General features: G+C 47.7%; 1 protein-coding gene across 1 annotated transcript in view; it reads right to left on the bottom strand.

Moving 5' to 3' along the window:
- Positions 1–10,658, bottom strand: part of LOC119448453 (uncharacterized) — a 33,763-nt gene extending 23,105 nt beyond the window's left edge. Inside the window, exons 1-7 of the mRNA XM_049665165.1 lie at positions 10,568–10,658; positions 8,903–8,988; positions 7,930–8,176; positions 7,050–7,135; positions 6,631–6,762; positions 5,904–6,000; positions 3,585–3,831 (exon numbers count right to left, since the gene is read on the bottom strand). Coding sequence (XP_049521122.1) covers positions 3,585–3,831; positions 5,904–6,000; positions 6,631–6,762; positions 7,050–7,135; positions 7,930–8,176; positions 8,903–8,988; positions 10,568–10,650 — 978 coding nt within the window. The 5' untranslated portion in view covers positions 10,651–10,658. The remainder of the gene's footprint in view (positions 1–3,584; positions 3,832–5,903; positions 6,001–6,630; positions 6,763–7,049; positions 7,136–7,929; positions 8,177–8,902; positions 8,989–10,567) is intronic.
- Positions 10,659–16,699: the final 6,041 nt, after the last annotated feature.

Below are 16,699 nucleotides of genomic sequence, written 5' to 3'. Positions count from 1 at the left end.
TAGACAGTCATATGGATACCTGTTGACACATTTATTTATTTATTTATTTATTTATTTATTTATTTATTTATTTATTTATTTATTTATTTATTTATTTATTTATTTATTTATTTATTTATTTATTTATTTATTTATTTTAACGTTGCAAAGCAAAGCTGGGGCTGTGAGACGACGTTGTGGAGGGCGCTGGATTAATTTTTACCACCTGGGTTTTCGTTTTGTTTATTATTGCGATAGCAATTATATGGACACTCCAAGCGCATTTCTGCCGTCGCCGTGAGGTTCCGTATAAGGTCAAACGGCGATAAAATCGTCGCCGCACGCCGTACGCTGTGTGTGTGAGTAAAAGCGCACGAGGGGGAGCCGGCAGTCGCGGCTCAATATAGCGCACGCAAGGGAAAAAGGCAGGCCGGAAGCACTCGTTCTGCTTTCGCGCACAAGGCACGGGGGCGAGGCGACGGAGAGGGAGAAGGAGGGGGTTGGGACTGCGTTCTGCTACGTCGGCTGCTGCTCACAGCGCGGCCGCGAGGGCGCCGTATCTTGAAAGCGATCTGCGATGTGGGCGAAGTGCGCGCCCGCGCGGGCCTCAGCTTCAAAGCGATCTGTAATGGGGACAAAGTGCATGCGGCGAGTTCCAGTAGCTTCGTATGCGCAGTGCTTTCGACGTTTAGTCCGCGATCAAGCGAGACGAGATAAAGCGCGAAGGTCAATTTGCCCGCTGCTGCTGGCGCGCTTTCTCACTCCGGCGTTTTCACAGCGAGTTTCCGAGGTCATCGAGCGAGATGTGTTCATGTTTACCTGTGCATGCGTGACACCATGCTTGTCTATTTAGTTAGTAAGTGAATGTTTACAACCTTATACGGCTAATTAAACTACTATCTTTGCTTCGTATAGCTCTCTACAAATTTGCTATCGCAATCGATGCTTCGCCTTTCAGGCGAAACTGCGACTTTGTTTTACAGTGTAAGCTGTTATGAGCTCAATCTAATAGCCGATTCTGTTGATGATGTCCGCCGCCGCCGGTGTCCGTCGCAGCTGTCACCAGGAATGTGACAAAACAAAGTGGACAGCTTGCACTAGTGGCGCAAGGCTGGAGTAAACAGCGAAGCTGGTGATCGACCTAGCTTCTTCCAGGTTTTACTAGGTTTGGCTAAGTTTTCCTAGGAAACGCTAAGCGCTGCTAGGCACGGTATTCCGAATCGGCTCGCCGCCGACGCGCAGAATCTCGCTTGGCGGCGGCGCGCTTCAAGATGAGCGGCTTCTTCGGGTGTCCGAATCTTCTTTGGTCATCCCATGTCAACGCTATAGATGTACTCACCACAGAGTCAACGAGAGTTGTGCCGCCATCGAGGCGGCTCCGAGCTTTACCTCCCCTGTGATGTCACGGCCAAGCTGCGCCTCCACACTTGCCGGTGCGTGGCTGGTGGAAACCTGCCGAGCTGCTGCCGACGCCGCCCACGTTTCCCCGTTTCCCCGGCGCGAACGCGGGAAACGGGGAACGCGGGCGGCGTCGGCAGCAGCCCTGCGCGTTGCCTCGTTGGTGCTGCTACAATTTCTTTCTCTATCTCTATCTCGCTCTCATTTTGCCTTTCCCTCTCCCGAGCATTGCGCGCGCCGCGCGCATGCTCTCCTTCCTTCTCCTTAACGTCCCATGTCAAGGCAACTAAAGTCCCTAGATATTTTTTTTTTTTGCTTTCTTTAAGTAGCGACAAGCTTTGAAGCACCGCCGACGAATCTCATTGGTCGGCGCTCATTTTGGCGGCCATGTTCTTCCTAACGCTGTTCCCCGCTGTCACTTGCACACTGCTGCGAGCAAACTTGAGGACAGGCTAAAGACGCTTCTGTGCGTGTTTATCTTTTTGTCTTTTTCTGGTGCGAAAGATTTCCTGCGGTCGGCGAGACCGCAGCTAGAAACGCGGCAGACGTCGTATTGCACGACCGCGATATAACGCGGCAGGCGTCACCATAAAGACAAATTTCGCGTTCCGCCTCAACAGCGCAGTACTAAGCCGCTTTTGGGTTCGTATTTGGTTCTGTGGCCCCATGCCTGAAGCGTATATTTCACTTGTGTGGTGCAACAGCGGCAGTTGACGGTCGGATGCTATCTACGCAGATACACCATTTCAGGAGGTTAGGAAGAACATGGCGGCCGACGGAGGTAGACGTCGCTACTTAAAAAAGAGCAGAAAATCTAGGGACTTTAAAGGCAACATGTGCACGGTACGGAGAGGAGGCGAGGAGGCGAGTCAGGTACTCTACCATTGCGCCACGCTAGCGCTTGCTAGCTGCTGCGGGAACATGCCCTATAAAGGCGTCCTAAAGAGCGAGGAGTCGCGCGATGCGAGATGCTCGCCGCGTAGCGTCGATACATGCACATTTTGCATTGCAGTTGCGTTGTATTCCGCCAGATGTCAGAACACGTAGCAGTTGAATCATATCGTGCCACGTCTCAAGGAATGTGACATGTGCACCGCATAGTCTCGATACCTGTGTTTACTCGTTCATACAAGTTATGGAGCCTCCTCGTAAGGTGCGAACCGCTGCTGAAGAAGCGAACCGTAGAGCTAAGCGCTCGGCTGCAACTAGGCAACGTCGGTCTCAGCAGGCCGCTGTGCAGATAGCGGCAAAAGACGCAGCTTGCCGTCGACGCCGGGAGGAAAATTCAGTTCGTTCTCGTGAAAGCGACGCAAAGAGACTTCGCCGTGAAGACCTTCTAGGGCGTGCTGCCGAAAATGCGGCCCGACAGCTTCGCCGCCAGGACCCTCAAGTGCGTTTACGACGGTCTCCTATGGAGCTGCTCCTCAAGCTTACGCTGTGATTGTGCTGCGTCTGCCACGCAGGCCTGTGACACTTAAAGCGAAGCTGTTAGCCTCAGGTTGGTCGGGATTTTTCGTATCCACGTCTGCGACTTTTGCCCACACAAAAATGTGAGCCGCTCCCGGAGACACTGCAGAAAAGCGGGAAGCGCACAGTGTCTAAGAGGCACCACATGAAGTCATCAGGTGACATCGTCACTTGACGAATACGTCATCGCGTGAAGTCACGTTTGACGCGATGACGTCATCAGGCGATATCGTGATGTGACGATGCCGTTATCACTTAACGTAACGTTTGATGTGATGTCATCACGCGACGTTGAGGCGATGACGTAATCATGTTCCATCATCATGTCAAACGTGACGTCAGCAATTGATAACATGGGTTTTGGTACCATTGGATGTTAACAGCCGGATTTTTCGCTTCATCGCCATATAATTATTTCGTATTTATAAAGAATACCCCCCTCAGTAGTTGTAGTGGTGGTTTTCCACAACATCGGTGGACATCCACTTTCGCAGGGTCGGATTAGGGTGAACGTAAAAAAACAAAAAGTGTTTTTTTTTTTTTTTACGTTCGCCTTAATCCGGATACACGAAGGATTTCCCCCCATGCCCCCATCTAAATGCGACTGCCGACGCCGGGAATCGAACCCCCGACCACGTGCTCGGCAGCAGAATACCGTAGCCACTGCTCCACCGCTGCTATAGTGACACGTGTGCAGCACCAACCAATCAGAGCGGTGGCCTCTGCATGCCGACGCGCACCTGTATGCTCTGCTGGCGTGGCTTGCTCTTGATGAATCGCGGCGGGTGCCGGGGCGCTTTGGCGTTCCTGAGCGCGGCGCCGTGCTCGTCGAGCGAGAGCCGCAGCCGCCTGCTCGCCTCAGTCTTCCGGCCCAGCCGTATGGCCGACGAGACGCGACGCGTAGACTCCGACCGGCGACGCTCGTCGGCGCTGCGCAGGCCGAGAACGCTGCTGTTGGTCGACCAGGCACTGCTGCCGCCGGATACCCTGCGGATAAATCGTCTATTACTGCGTTAGCAATAGGAGGGTCAAAGTGCAAACAAAAAGTATACGCGTGTGAAGTGTGAGAAGCCGTTCACCTGGCTCTTTTAGGCTCTCCCGTCCCCAATCTACCTCCACTATATATATACATATGTACATATATGTGCCGCCAGTTGCACTTCGCTCCATGAAGAGGCAGGAGGTGTGTTGAGTGAGCTCCTGAACTACACTTTCCGGTACCTCAAAGGGGTGCGACGTAATGCTAATGCATTTCTTTCGTGTTTACCGCTAAATCGCAACAGAATTGTTTTTATCCCAATTGGCACATACTCTACGTGGTCTTAGCGTACTCTACGAGCACGTTAAGATCGCAACGGCATCAAACCGCCTGAATAGCCTGCTAGCAGTTTAATAGACTGCTATATCTATCATACGCAGTTGATGGCAAGTGCATTAAAATTAGGGCAGACTTGTTATACGCTAGTAATATTTTATTAATAGTGCTCAATGGTTCTATTGACACTCTAACTTATTTCAAGAAAAAATGCGCTCTTTTACATCGCAATGTTTCCTAAATCGTAAATAATTAAATTTTGGGTTTTACGTGCCAAAACCACGATCTGATTATGAGGCACGCCGTAGTGGGGGACTCCGGATTAAATTAGACCACCTGAGGTTCTTTAACGTGCACCTAAATCTAAGTACACGGGTGTTTTCGCATTTCGCCCCCATCGAAATGCGGCCGCCGTGGCCGGGATTCAATCCCGCGACCTCGTGATCAGCAGCCCAACACCATAGCCACTGACCAATCACGGCGGCTTAAATCGTAATTACTCACTGTGTCCAGCTGCTGTTGCGTTGGAAAAGACGTCGTCAGTAATTCATTTCGTTATGCAGTGTGTTTGGCGCATACACTTTTACTTTGTGTAATGATAACAATACTTTTTTGTATATTCATTTAATTTCTTCCTTACGTTGATGCTGCACGAGCAGTGCGCCTTTTTTATCTTGACGACAGTAATAATGTGTTGCGTTTATTCAGCCCTTGCACTTGACGAGTATAGTGTCGAGTGTTCCACACGAATTGATTTGAAGAAAATGTTTTGATGTCACATAAATATGCGTACAGGCGGCCGGGCCATGCCAGGTAAAGCATTGCCTTTAGCCACAGAATTATCCTAGACTGTGAGAATCAAATGCAAAAGTACATGTTGCGAAAATTTGTTCAAAAAGCGGTTAGACAGTGTTTACAGACAACCCTATTTGGTTTCGGTTATCTCCCCACGTGCCTTCTATTCTGAAAGTCAATTACCATTAGTATCAAGCATAACATTTAATCGAGTTTGTAATGTGTAATAAAACCTGAACACAATTTTATAATTACACTCGAAGCGACGTTCGAAACTGGGCTCCTATCATTCCCATCTATAACCTCCTGGGGCCCCTCGCACATTATAGCACACATTACCTTCAGTTCTTTCTAAAATGTAACTTCAGAAGCAATTACGTAAAATATTCACCCTGAATTTGGAGTCAGATGCATGTGAAACTGTATATAAATGCTTTGATTGTATCCATGCCCATCAGCTTCGGAGAAATACGACACTAATTTGACCTAAGCCATTGTATCGCCACAGACTACGCAAGACAACTGTGAAGCACGTTTCGAATACCAGGATATCGCCAAGCAATTGCCGTGAAGTGCCTTTCGAATACCTCAAGACGGCATGGAAATCTAGGGTGCAGCACATTCATTGCAACCTACCACACCATGTTACGTATTTGTCTATGTGTTAAGGCAAAAAGGAGCTGTTTTTATCCTGACACAACGAGACGGTTACTTCGTCTACGTAGAATTAGAGGCTGCTTTTATCACTTAACCATAGCATGTGAATAATAAACAGTTTTTTTCGTGTGTGTTCCTAACATAAAAGGAAGTTATAAAAACAGTCTTAAAAAGCGATTAGTATGCCCCTAAGCTGCTCTCGTGTCACGGGAGATTACAAAGCTGCGTTTCTTACGACAGAATGAGCCTCGGCTAACGCGGGCCGTCGAACACAGTCGCTCGGCGTACTCACTTTCTGTAGGTGTAAGCGCCGCCAATCAGAAGCAGCACGGCGACCAGAACCGCCGTGGGAGCGATTGCGAACATCATGTTGTTGTGCGGATCGGATGCTGCAAAATAAATAAAAATTCAAAGTTCAGCGAACTCGCGTATGGATTCACACAAGAGTGGATTGGCTCGACCTTTGTTGCTGTCCTTCAGCGGATCCTGGGCACCTAAACACACGCGTTAAGAATAATAGTGCAATTAACCAATTAATACACGACTTTCAAGCTTAACGAGCAACGCAGAGCCACGCTGCCGCCCTGGAAGCATAGCTACGCTTTTAATTTAAAAATCTCTGAAGTCCCTCTGGTCTACATATACATTTCGTATCTGGCGCCCCCGCACCTTCACTGCAAATAATCTTGATATTAGGATAACGGAGACAGCGCAGCACGCGCAATGAATGTGACATTCGGAAAGTCACGTGTCATCATGCTTATAGTGTTCTATTCTTTCAGCCTTCTTTTTCTTGATATCCTTTATTTATTTTTCAATGCGCTGCTAAACATATCTCATCCTCCCGTGCAGATAAACTAAGTAGCGATAATACTAATAGACACATCGCGACCAGCGAGACATGCTTCGCACAGGAACTGGTGACGAACAAATGCGTCTCAGGAACTCCCGTCGTTAAGTGCGCCGAGCCGAGAAAGTGACGCTATGGAGCGTAATCGCGAGCAGCGTTTCTCACTCACGTGCGAGACACTGGTGCAACTCCGTCAGCACGTAAGGCAGCGGGCAGTAGCACAGGAAGTCGACGCACTGCAGGTTTGGGTTCTGGAAGCTGCACTCCCGGTGGCTCACGCACGACTCGTACATCGACTTAGCTGCGAGGAAGACCGCGAATGCGGCGCACATCTCCGAGTTTCAAAAAAAAAAGACAAGAAAAGCCAGCGTTTCTGTTTTGCAAAGATTGTATTTACTTCAGATTGCATTCATTTCGTATCATCCGTCCAGCCGAGTGGCCTAATGGCCGATCACGGTGATGGCGGGGGCACGACTTCATGCGAGCCAATGTCATATGGGCAATGAACAATGAAATTAATTATGTTATCTTCAATAATGGCATATTCTGAGAGCCTAACCTGAGAAACGTGCAACCGCAACTGATTACCTCGAACGCATTTCTTGACGCCACCTTCGTTGATGAACACTGGCGTCTCCTGGCCGCACCCACAGCGATATTCTTCGTGCTCGGCCCTTTGTTGGAGAGAAGGACAAATTAACCATGAAATTAGGTCAGGGTTCGAGAAATACATAGCAATCCCCATGTACGAAGCACTGCCACTTCATCCTGCTATCGCATTAGTTCAGGAGTAATAACAATTCAAGAACAAAATATTCAATCAAACTGTGGCAACTTCTATATAGTTCTTTTTATTGCGTTCTTAAGATCGCACTCGATCCAAAAGTCTACAGGCACGGTTCATTATATGAACGGTGCAGTTTTCATTTCTATAATTCTATCGTGCTTCGGCTGACAGCAAAGAGGACAGGAAGCTTAGGTCCCAATCCCTATAACTCAAATTAAATTCTGGGGTTTAACGTCCCAAAGTTGGGCTATGAAGAACGTACAGTGGACTAAGCAAAAAACGCTCGCCATGTTTCTGCTCCACCATCGCAGTGAAAAAAACATACAAAACAAATTGCGGCATAACCCATCTCGTGATGACTGTAGACGGTAATGCGTTAGCAATTAATCCATATAGCGACACAACGTACGGCCAACATCGAAACGAGGTATGTATGTGGCATGTACTGCAGCGGGGACTCCTCTTTCGCGCTTCCCTAACAACACTTGACGCCATCTTGTGCCGCCATCGCGAAGCCTGAGCGTGGCCTCCGAAATGCACGGCGCCTGAGACACGCGTCACGTAGCAAACGGGCTTCTCTTCCGTCCTCGTTGTCTTTTCGCACTGTTTGCTGTTTAATATAGAATCTGTCGATGTATATGTCACGCTCTTTACAAAGGTTGCATCACAAACGTTACTCACTGAAGGCAGGCGAGCCCGAGAGAACTACTACAGCGTTCACGTGGTCCGCAGGCCGCCCCGAAGCCAGCACCCGCCGTGCCGGTATCCTTGTGCTCGGGATCGTCGGGTCCAGCCTCGGTGCTAGGGTCGTGGGGCAATGCCGGCGTCGGCTCGAAGAAGGACGGCGGCGATGACAGTGATTCGTGGCTCGGGGTCACCTGCGCGTGCAAGCCTGGCCACGGCCTCCCGGAGGGCACTTGTCCATGCACTGCGGCCCCGCACAGCATCGAAGACGATGAACGTTAAGGAGTCGCGATTAGCATACGAAACAAGGCGCTCGATATTGACAACGAAGAATAGTATGTGACTATATACCGGGTGTTTCAGCAATGAGGTTTCCCGTTTATAAGAAATAGGAGATAAGATACTAATTTTCGATGTCTGAGATTCTTAGCAGTAGTGGGCATCGAAGTTTGTTCGATAAGCACCAAGAACACACTAATAACTACACTTTGCGAATGAACGTTGCCAATTACTTAATGGAGCGGTGCTTTCCAAATACCAGCAGCTGACTGCAGATGCAGGAAGTACTGCGTGCCAACTCATTTTTACCAGTTATAAAATTGAATGCTGCCGTGAGCTCGGGCTTCAAACAACAAACTCAACTTTAGACACCCTTACGTAGATAGGCCAAAATGAAGTTAGTTTCCGTGGGCAAGTTATTATCTAACATATACAACACAAGGCTGCGCATTCGTCAAACTTACGGATCTCTTCAAACTACATTAAAGTTGGGTATTATGGTGTGGACCCTTTCTGCCCTGCCACCAGGATCGGCCCACTTTTCAGCGTGACACCACCATCACCACCGACACTTGCACTTACGGATCTCTTCATACTACATTAAAGTTAGGTTAGCTTGCACATACTCCTTTTGAAAAAATTAAGCGCCATCGTCTCAGCTACGAACTTCCAGTAAAGACCGGATACCAACCGTTTTCTTCGTCCCACTCAGACCTGGTGGCGTCGCGCGGAAGCTGCGCGACATCGTTCGGCTCTTCGTCATCCATCGGCAGCGGTCTGCAAAACATACCGCCACAATTATGAAGAGAGGGGGAGTGCGTCACAAGCACACAGGCTGCACAGATTCACACGAATTGTGTTTATTGGCGAGACACCGGCGTAGCAATGTGATATATGGTACAGAAAAAAGTTTTCACTCCACGAAATTTTTCCTTATAATGAGATTATATGGCTACAATAATAAATGTGTGGCAATACATTTTGTATATCTCGTAATTTTCGTTACATTTTTTTCTTAGTAGATACCTAGCGTGTCCTTACAAACTTTGTTCAATTTTATCACACAATCTCGATCTTAACAATTTCTATCTTTTGTATGACATATATCTCGTTAATAAAACTTTTATTCATGAGAAGTGCATTCATTGTGCTTTCTGTTTATGTATCACACTTAATATTGAGAACAGTAGTTCTTCAGAAAAAAACATCTGCCGTAACATACAAAAAACACCTATTTTCCCATGGTAGGGAAAGAGTTAACGCTATCGCGTTAAAATGTTCTTTTCTTCAATCCACGTAATCCTATTTGGAAGACCCCTCCATTGTGTAGCGTTATGTAAATTTATTATAGGGGCCCTGTACCACCCCTCTGGCTTGGTGAAATAACATAGTCCGCAGATAGCATACGCTGTTGTGAACATCTCAGCCAAGTTCTGCTGTCGTACGTACGCGGTCCGTGGAGCTCGCAAGCGGAGCGCTAAGTCACCTTTCTCTCAAACGCTCTCGTTTCAAAAGACCCCATGATCCTCGCTCTTTTCTGTGTGCTTTATATCGTAATAAAGCACACTCCAATACACGGCTGCTATTGGTCGCTGCGGTCGGCTACACCGCGGCCGTCGCGAGGTGCCGCCACGAGTCCAGTGACTAAGCCCACTGCGGCTCACTGAGGACAACCGCGTTTGGCTTACGTTTAGCGCTTCGTAGGCACCAAAATCGGAAGTCCAAAATGAAATTTGAACTGCGCGCCACGGTGAAGTTTCCGAGGCGGAGCGTTGTGGCCCCACCCCACTTCGTCGTAGCCTTCGCAGTGCAAGGCATTGAAGGAGGAAGGGGAGCACAAGGGAGGCCGAGTTTGATTGCCAATAACTCCGCTTCTACTGAGCGCATTGAAGTACTTTTTGCGGCAAAGTGATTCTGAAATAGACTATTTTCACTTCAAATTTCTTTCTCCACTTCGATAAAAAGTGATTCAGAGCCCCTTTAACATACGTATAACAAGTAATGTCGCTGAAGACAACGTTCCGACAAAGGGACTTGTCATCGTGCAGGACGAAGTCCCTTTGTCGAAACGCTGGATTTAGTGATATTAGTTGCTCTACCACTGTTAATCACTTCAAGCCTCAACCTTCCTGTGAACCTATCTTGTTTTGTACTTTTCCGTGAATTCAGTTAGATTAACCTGCACTGGCGGCAGTGTCAATCCAAGCAGAAAGATAGTGAATATGTACAAATCTACAAATTCAAACGTGCTGTGAAAAGTCGTTCATGTATTCAATACAGAGCCAGCGGAGTCAAAATTCGGTTCAAAAAGTTCGGCGTTTCCATTTCGGAGATGTCAGTCGCACACAAAACTTACTGGAGCACGTCGAACTGCATCGCTGCAGACTGGCTCGAAACCATGAGAAGACAGCAAACGGCTAGTTCGGCAACAGGCGCCATCTGCCGAAAATACACGTCCTTAGTTCTTTAGTGAGCATCACTGAGACACGAGTAGTAAGGTACAACTGTAAATGACATCGACACTTGTTCTTGCTCATTAAAGAAAGCATAATCCCTTGTATATCGAGCTTCCATGTGGCGATGGGATGATTATTCGTCGTATATATACTGCTCTGAGATGAGCAAATAGTCTACTTTTTTTTTGCATTTGAAAACATTTTGGCTGAGCAGTACGTCACTACATATGACTCCAGGAAATTAGAGCTGCCTACGAGTCGCTCTTAAAAGGGACGCATACGTAAATGTCAAATAAAGAAAACAAGATAGCAAGGCTCTTCAACATTATCGAAAAAAAATTTGATGTCTCAAACGTAATGATAGGCCATCGATACCACACTGTCGTATATCGAAATGTACAATGTTTTGTGCATTTTCGCCTCAAGAATCCCCAGAGCCGCAGCCAGGTATCGAACCGGCAATCGTGCCTGCTGTGCGGCAGCAGCCAATCACCGTAACCCGTTCCGCCACCACGACGGTCCCACCGCGTGCCACCAAAAATAAGCTCCGTCCCGTCCCCAGCGTCAAGCGCTGTTCTTGCTACGTCTTAACGGAGATCGCACACCGCTAACTGCTGGTAACACGAGGCACCAAGGAGCTCACCTTTGCAGAGCCGCAATCGAAGGGCATCGAACCGGTCGCACGCGACGGCAGTGGCCGTTCAGCCTTCTTTGGCTTCTTTTCACTGCCACGTGACACGCGACAAGTGCCAGTTCACCACCTCTTCATCCTTAGCTTACTAAATGAAAAGGCTGATAAAATTTTCAATTAAATTCGGAGGTTTTACGTGCCAAATCCACGATATGATTATGAGGCACGCCATAGTGGAGGACTCCGGATTGACTTTGTTCACCTGCAGTTCTTTAACGTGCACATAAATTTAAGTGCACGAACGTTTAAGTCATACTTCAGGAAATCAGCAGTGCAAAAAAGACGTGGACGAAATAAGATATTTCTTTTTTATTCTTGTTTTTACTTGGTGATTTTCTTCACGGCGATCGCGTAACGGTTGCCTGTAGCTGAAAGCGAGTTCTTGTTCTGAATAAACTCAGTTGGACGTTGGCGTCCATCCAGTCGTATGTGTTCTTTGTCCGCATTTTTTTTTTTTTGCCTTTGATTTTCTGAAGTAAAGGCGGATACTGGTTGAGCGTCGATCATGGAGGACAGAACGCCTGCGCATGCTCAGTTCCGTCTGCAGACTCAGGAGATTTCCGTAGCGCACACCCCTTCCTCAAGTTGTTCACATCCATACGCCTCCCATTACTTGAATACGCCTGAGTGGCGCGGAATTGCACGAGGAATTCAAATAGCGTACTAATTGGGCAAGTGAAGAAAAAGTTCATGAGTATACATAAAGAGCTTGCTTGCTTGCTTGCGAGCCCCTTTTGAAGGCAAGCAAGCAAGCAAGCAAGCAAGCAAGCATATATAAACATCGTTTTCGGACCTCACGCACCAACAACTTTTCAAGTGCAAATAAATATCCTATACTTCCGTCACATAGCTGCAGATGTAGTCGCACCGACGTCCTCTTTTTATGCAAAATCGTCCATGTAATTGTTACATATTCAGATCTACTAGCTTCTGTTTTATTGCGGGTTCCGCAGAAGACTGCCAGAGAACATTAGCTCTTCCACGTTCCTGCCTCTTTCAGCACTTACTTGCCTCTCCACAAAATGCGAAGTCTGTATAAGTGTCATTTTATCCATCTTGATATATTTCAAAACGTGTTGCGTTCTTTCTGTTCAGAGCTTCGGACTTTCCCTTGAGCCTTCTTTCAAGCGGCAAACCTCTCGGTGTCTTGGCATAGTTTCTCTCGCCTTCCGTATGGGTACTCCGTCCCGCAATGGTCTGTTAGTGCTGTACTGTTGCTATTATGTAGCAGTTTATGCAGTTGTCCTTTGCGTTTGTCTTTCGTCAATTTCTTTTATCCCACAACTTTTGTTGTAGTCGTTTTACATTTCTACTTTCCTTAATTTTTTTCTTGCGGATAACATCAGTGTTGTTCCTGGGCACGTTAAGTAAATTGATTGATTGATTGATTGATTATTATTGATTGATTGATTGATTGATTGATTTATTGATTGATTGATTTATTTATTTATTTATTTATTTATTTATTTATTGTAGAAAGACAGATAAGAAAGAATACTGAAAATAGGTTAACGAGATTTGAGGCCACATCAACAACGGAAAATTCGGTTTAATGCTTTACACTAAGGAAGTTACAGAATGGATACCAAGAGAAGGGAAGCGCAGTCGAGAACGGCAGAAAACTAGGTGGGATGATGAAGTTAAGAATTTGCAGGCGCAAGTTGGAATCAGCTAGCGCAAGACAGGGGTAATTGGGATTGTAGGGAAATGCGGAAGTAGAAGGGAAAAAAATCGGAGAATCTTGCACTGGGCGCGCAATGCTTAAGAGACCACGGAGCTGATGGGCATATAGGTAGTCCTGGCCTTTGCTAAGATTTTGCTCATTTTTCACTAGTCTTTCCAAAGTTTTGACAAGTTATATCAAGCGTTTAATCGTATTACAAGTTTTTTTATCGGGGTTCTGCTATGCAATGCTCGGCGTCGTCGATCGCATTCTCGCCTGGCTGCGCAACGCGATTCCCGGTAAGCGGCCTCACCCTCGGGAGTGCGGATCTTCTTCGGCCTCCCCATCGCTACCTATGGCAAACTGCCGCTGCACACGAGCCGTTTATATCACCGCTGACGTCACAGTGAATCCCCACCGTCCCACCCACCCCACGGAACGTCATGATTAAACTCAGCTATGCGCTGCGCGCAGTGTCTAGGCAGGTGGGCGGAACTTGGCGGAGGCCTAGCGAAGCGGCGCGGAGTCTTGCGAAGCCATGCACAACTATGCCAGCTGTTGCTGGGCAACGCAGGTGACGTCATCGGTGGTGGTGGTGATTTTGAAGCAGGCAGGGTTAGCCTGACATACATAGCCGGCATACAGCGCTCAGCGAGGATTTTTGTTCGCGCGTTCCGGACTGGCGGTCGTCTTAAACAGCTCCGCTGTTAACACCTTCGCTAGTTCACAGGGGTGCCATTGCGATTGGACCCTTTCTGCACTACCACCAGGATCAGCCCACATTTTTGGATGCAGCAGACACATTACGACCGGCTTAAACAGCCTCCGCGATTAAAAAATAAAACAGACACATAGGGATAGAAAGCGCGGATACACGATTACAGCCGATCCACGATTACCGCACACTTGCACAGCACAGGATTACGGGCTCCACAGTGAACGCCAATTACCGCTAAAGCGATTGGTGCAAGTTTGTTGTCCTTAAAAATTTTATTAATACCGTCATCGCCTATAGCGATGACAGCCACACTTCTGTGTGACTGTCCTCCTCCTCGCGACCACAGTCATCACACGTCGCGCTATCGACCATTCCAGGGCGAAAAGGGGTAGCCTCGCGTCGGCAAAGTCCGATTGGGATGCGAATGCGGAACTAGGAGTCAGGGTGGTGCAGTCGGTTGTATTGAAAAACGTGCGGTGTTCTACGCGGTGAACGTGATGTCTCGTTTAAGCAGGCGAATTTCTCTAGCGGCATCTGACCTGGACAACTGTGTCGATTCATTTGTGCCGTCTTCAATTGGTCTAACTAAGCAGCGTCAACGCTGTGCTCGTCACCTACGACGCAGCTGTGACTTGGCATCCACTGAAATGCGACATGGTGCCCTTTCTTGGTAATATATGAATGCGTTCTCTAATCTCGAAAACGAGTTATTGGCGCGGTCCGTAATGCGGCAACGTAATTTCGTGAGGAAGTATTCAAGCTTGCTAGTGCTTAAGAATTCGGTACGCCTTAGAAATAGCAGGTGTTAGTACTTTGGAGAAGATGTCAGTTCCGAATCTGATAATGCTTGCATAACTGTACGCACGCGAAATCTGGCCGCCGGGATGTGGGCTGTCAGTTGCAAAACAGCAAGGACTGGGCTGCAAAGCGACATCTTTGCCACGGAATAAGCAGTTTCCTTTAAAAACAAACCTTTATGGCCTTTGTTCGGGCCCAGCGTTCGTATTGTCAGTGCTCTTGGTTATGTTTGTGCCATTTCGGCGCCTGACGTTCGCATAAGTGAATGAGACGCATAAATCAATGGCGAGCGCTGAAGACAAAGAGGATGTTGTTGTTGTTGTTGACCTAAGTGGTTACTTGCTTGCTTGCTTCCTATACCATGGCGTGTATCCTTTATTACCAGCAATGGGCCGTCCAGCAGGCCCACGAGGAGGCCGCCAGGTATTCCCTGTCGGTCCCTACGTGGGAGAGGCCCGCTACGCCCTCAGCGCGTCCTGCAGGACCCAAATAAAGTTTGTCCAGTCCAGTCCAGTCCTCTTCTTCGGGCCTATGTATTCGGATTTAGCCGTCTGCATGGCCATTTGCGGATATACTTGTATGACATATGTAGAATACCACGATAATTTTCTGAATTGATAGTTGGATCCTTCAGAAAATTTTGGATGTTATTCGAGATCATTATTTACTTATAAATTGCTGCCTTCTTGTAAATCCCACATTGTCTTCGCTAAACTCAGTCCCTTTAAAATTATCATGTGTAAATATTATCTGCATAATCTCCACCTTACCTTGTTTTACTTGCGCTTTTAAAGGTAACCCCCTAGCTTTTAGGCCAATTCCCCGTAGTGGGTAAGCGCCATGATTTAAGGAGCAAGCTAGCACGCACCGGCGCCCGTGAATACGCCACGAGGGGCTCGGGTGCTTCAAGGAGAAGAACGATCAAGACGGTCATTGCCCGGCCTTGCCTGCGGTGCTCTCAATACTGCTTCGAAAACTCGACAAAGCGCGGAAAGCTCTCTTCCGGAAGGAGCATGGCTGGTCACGCCCTCACCAGCCTGATCTCGACCATGTTCGTTCTAATGGTCACCTGTCAACATGCGGTCATAGAGTAAGTCGCGCTTCCATTCCCACCTAATGTTTCGCTATAGCTTTTACGGCGAAGTGCTTAAGGGGAGTTCAACAACGGATATCGTGCAGCAGCGCCCAAGGCCGGCGATAGCGGGGTTTGTAGCAAATGTCATTCGAAGAACAGCCATCGATGCAGACTAAGTCGGAATCGGCCGTATGACATCGGTGAGAACGCGCAGCGGGCGTCGGTGATGAGCCAACAGTGAGAAAAGCTAGCAATGAAGCCCGGCGAAGCCGTCGGAACGGACAGCCAGACGCCGGCGTAGGTTGAGCCACCCCAACGTGCAGTAACGTATATCGGATATAACGAAGAATATGGAAGCACTAAGCTCGAATATAGCGAAGGAATTTCACAGGATATAATTGAAGGCGTTTGCAAAACCTTGGGTAGATTTCGTACAGTTGCACACACACCCCCAGGACTGCCGAAGGATGTGAGAACTCGCTTATGCAGCTTCGCTATTTTCATGTATGGGTTGGTAGAACTGGCACACATATGCGAACATATGCAGCGTCGTATTGTATCCGCATGCGCACTTACACGAAAGAACATTATTATCCAGTAGCTCAACTGCGAGTTACATTTCGCAGGAGTTAACTGCTTCGCTAGCGAGTGAACTTCATTTATAATAACGAGATGTTCCATCGGAACTGCTCTAGCTATTCTCGTAAGTCTTCTGCTATCTTCTTTGGAATGCAAAAAAATAATCTACAAATAAGCAAGGGTGACTTAAGGCCTGGGCTCTTTTGCATTAGGTACCTGCTGAAAGAAGTCGACAGTCACTGTAAACGAGTTAATGCATTCGGTTACTTCAGAGACTAGAAGTAAAGCTCACAATGTCTTATTACTTGTGGACGCTTCGGTTCTAAATTCTGAAGAAGCCAGCTATCCGTGGATGCGAGTAAGCCTCCCGTAATGGCGTCTTCCACAGTCACTTCACTAAACATCGAGGCCCGTATGCACAAAAACGTGCTACCCTAAAATTGTTCTCAGGGGGAAATTTCAGCCAATCCTGATCGTGGACCTATTAGCAAAGGCGGCTGACCAATGA

This window comes from Dermacentor silvarum, chromosome 4 (assembly GCF_013339745.2).
Source record: "Dermacentor silvarum isolate Dsil-2018 chromosome 4, BIME_Dsil_1.4, whole genome shotgun sequence".
NCBI classification, from domain to species: domain Eukaryota; kingdom Metazoa; phylum Arthropoda; class Arachnida; order Ixodida; family Ixodidae; genus Dermacentor; species Dermacentor silvarum.
This window is presented reverse-complemented; position numbering and strand designations above follow the sequence as displayed.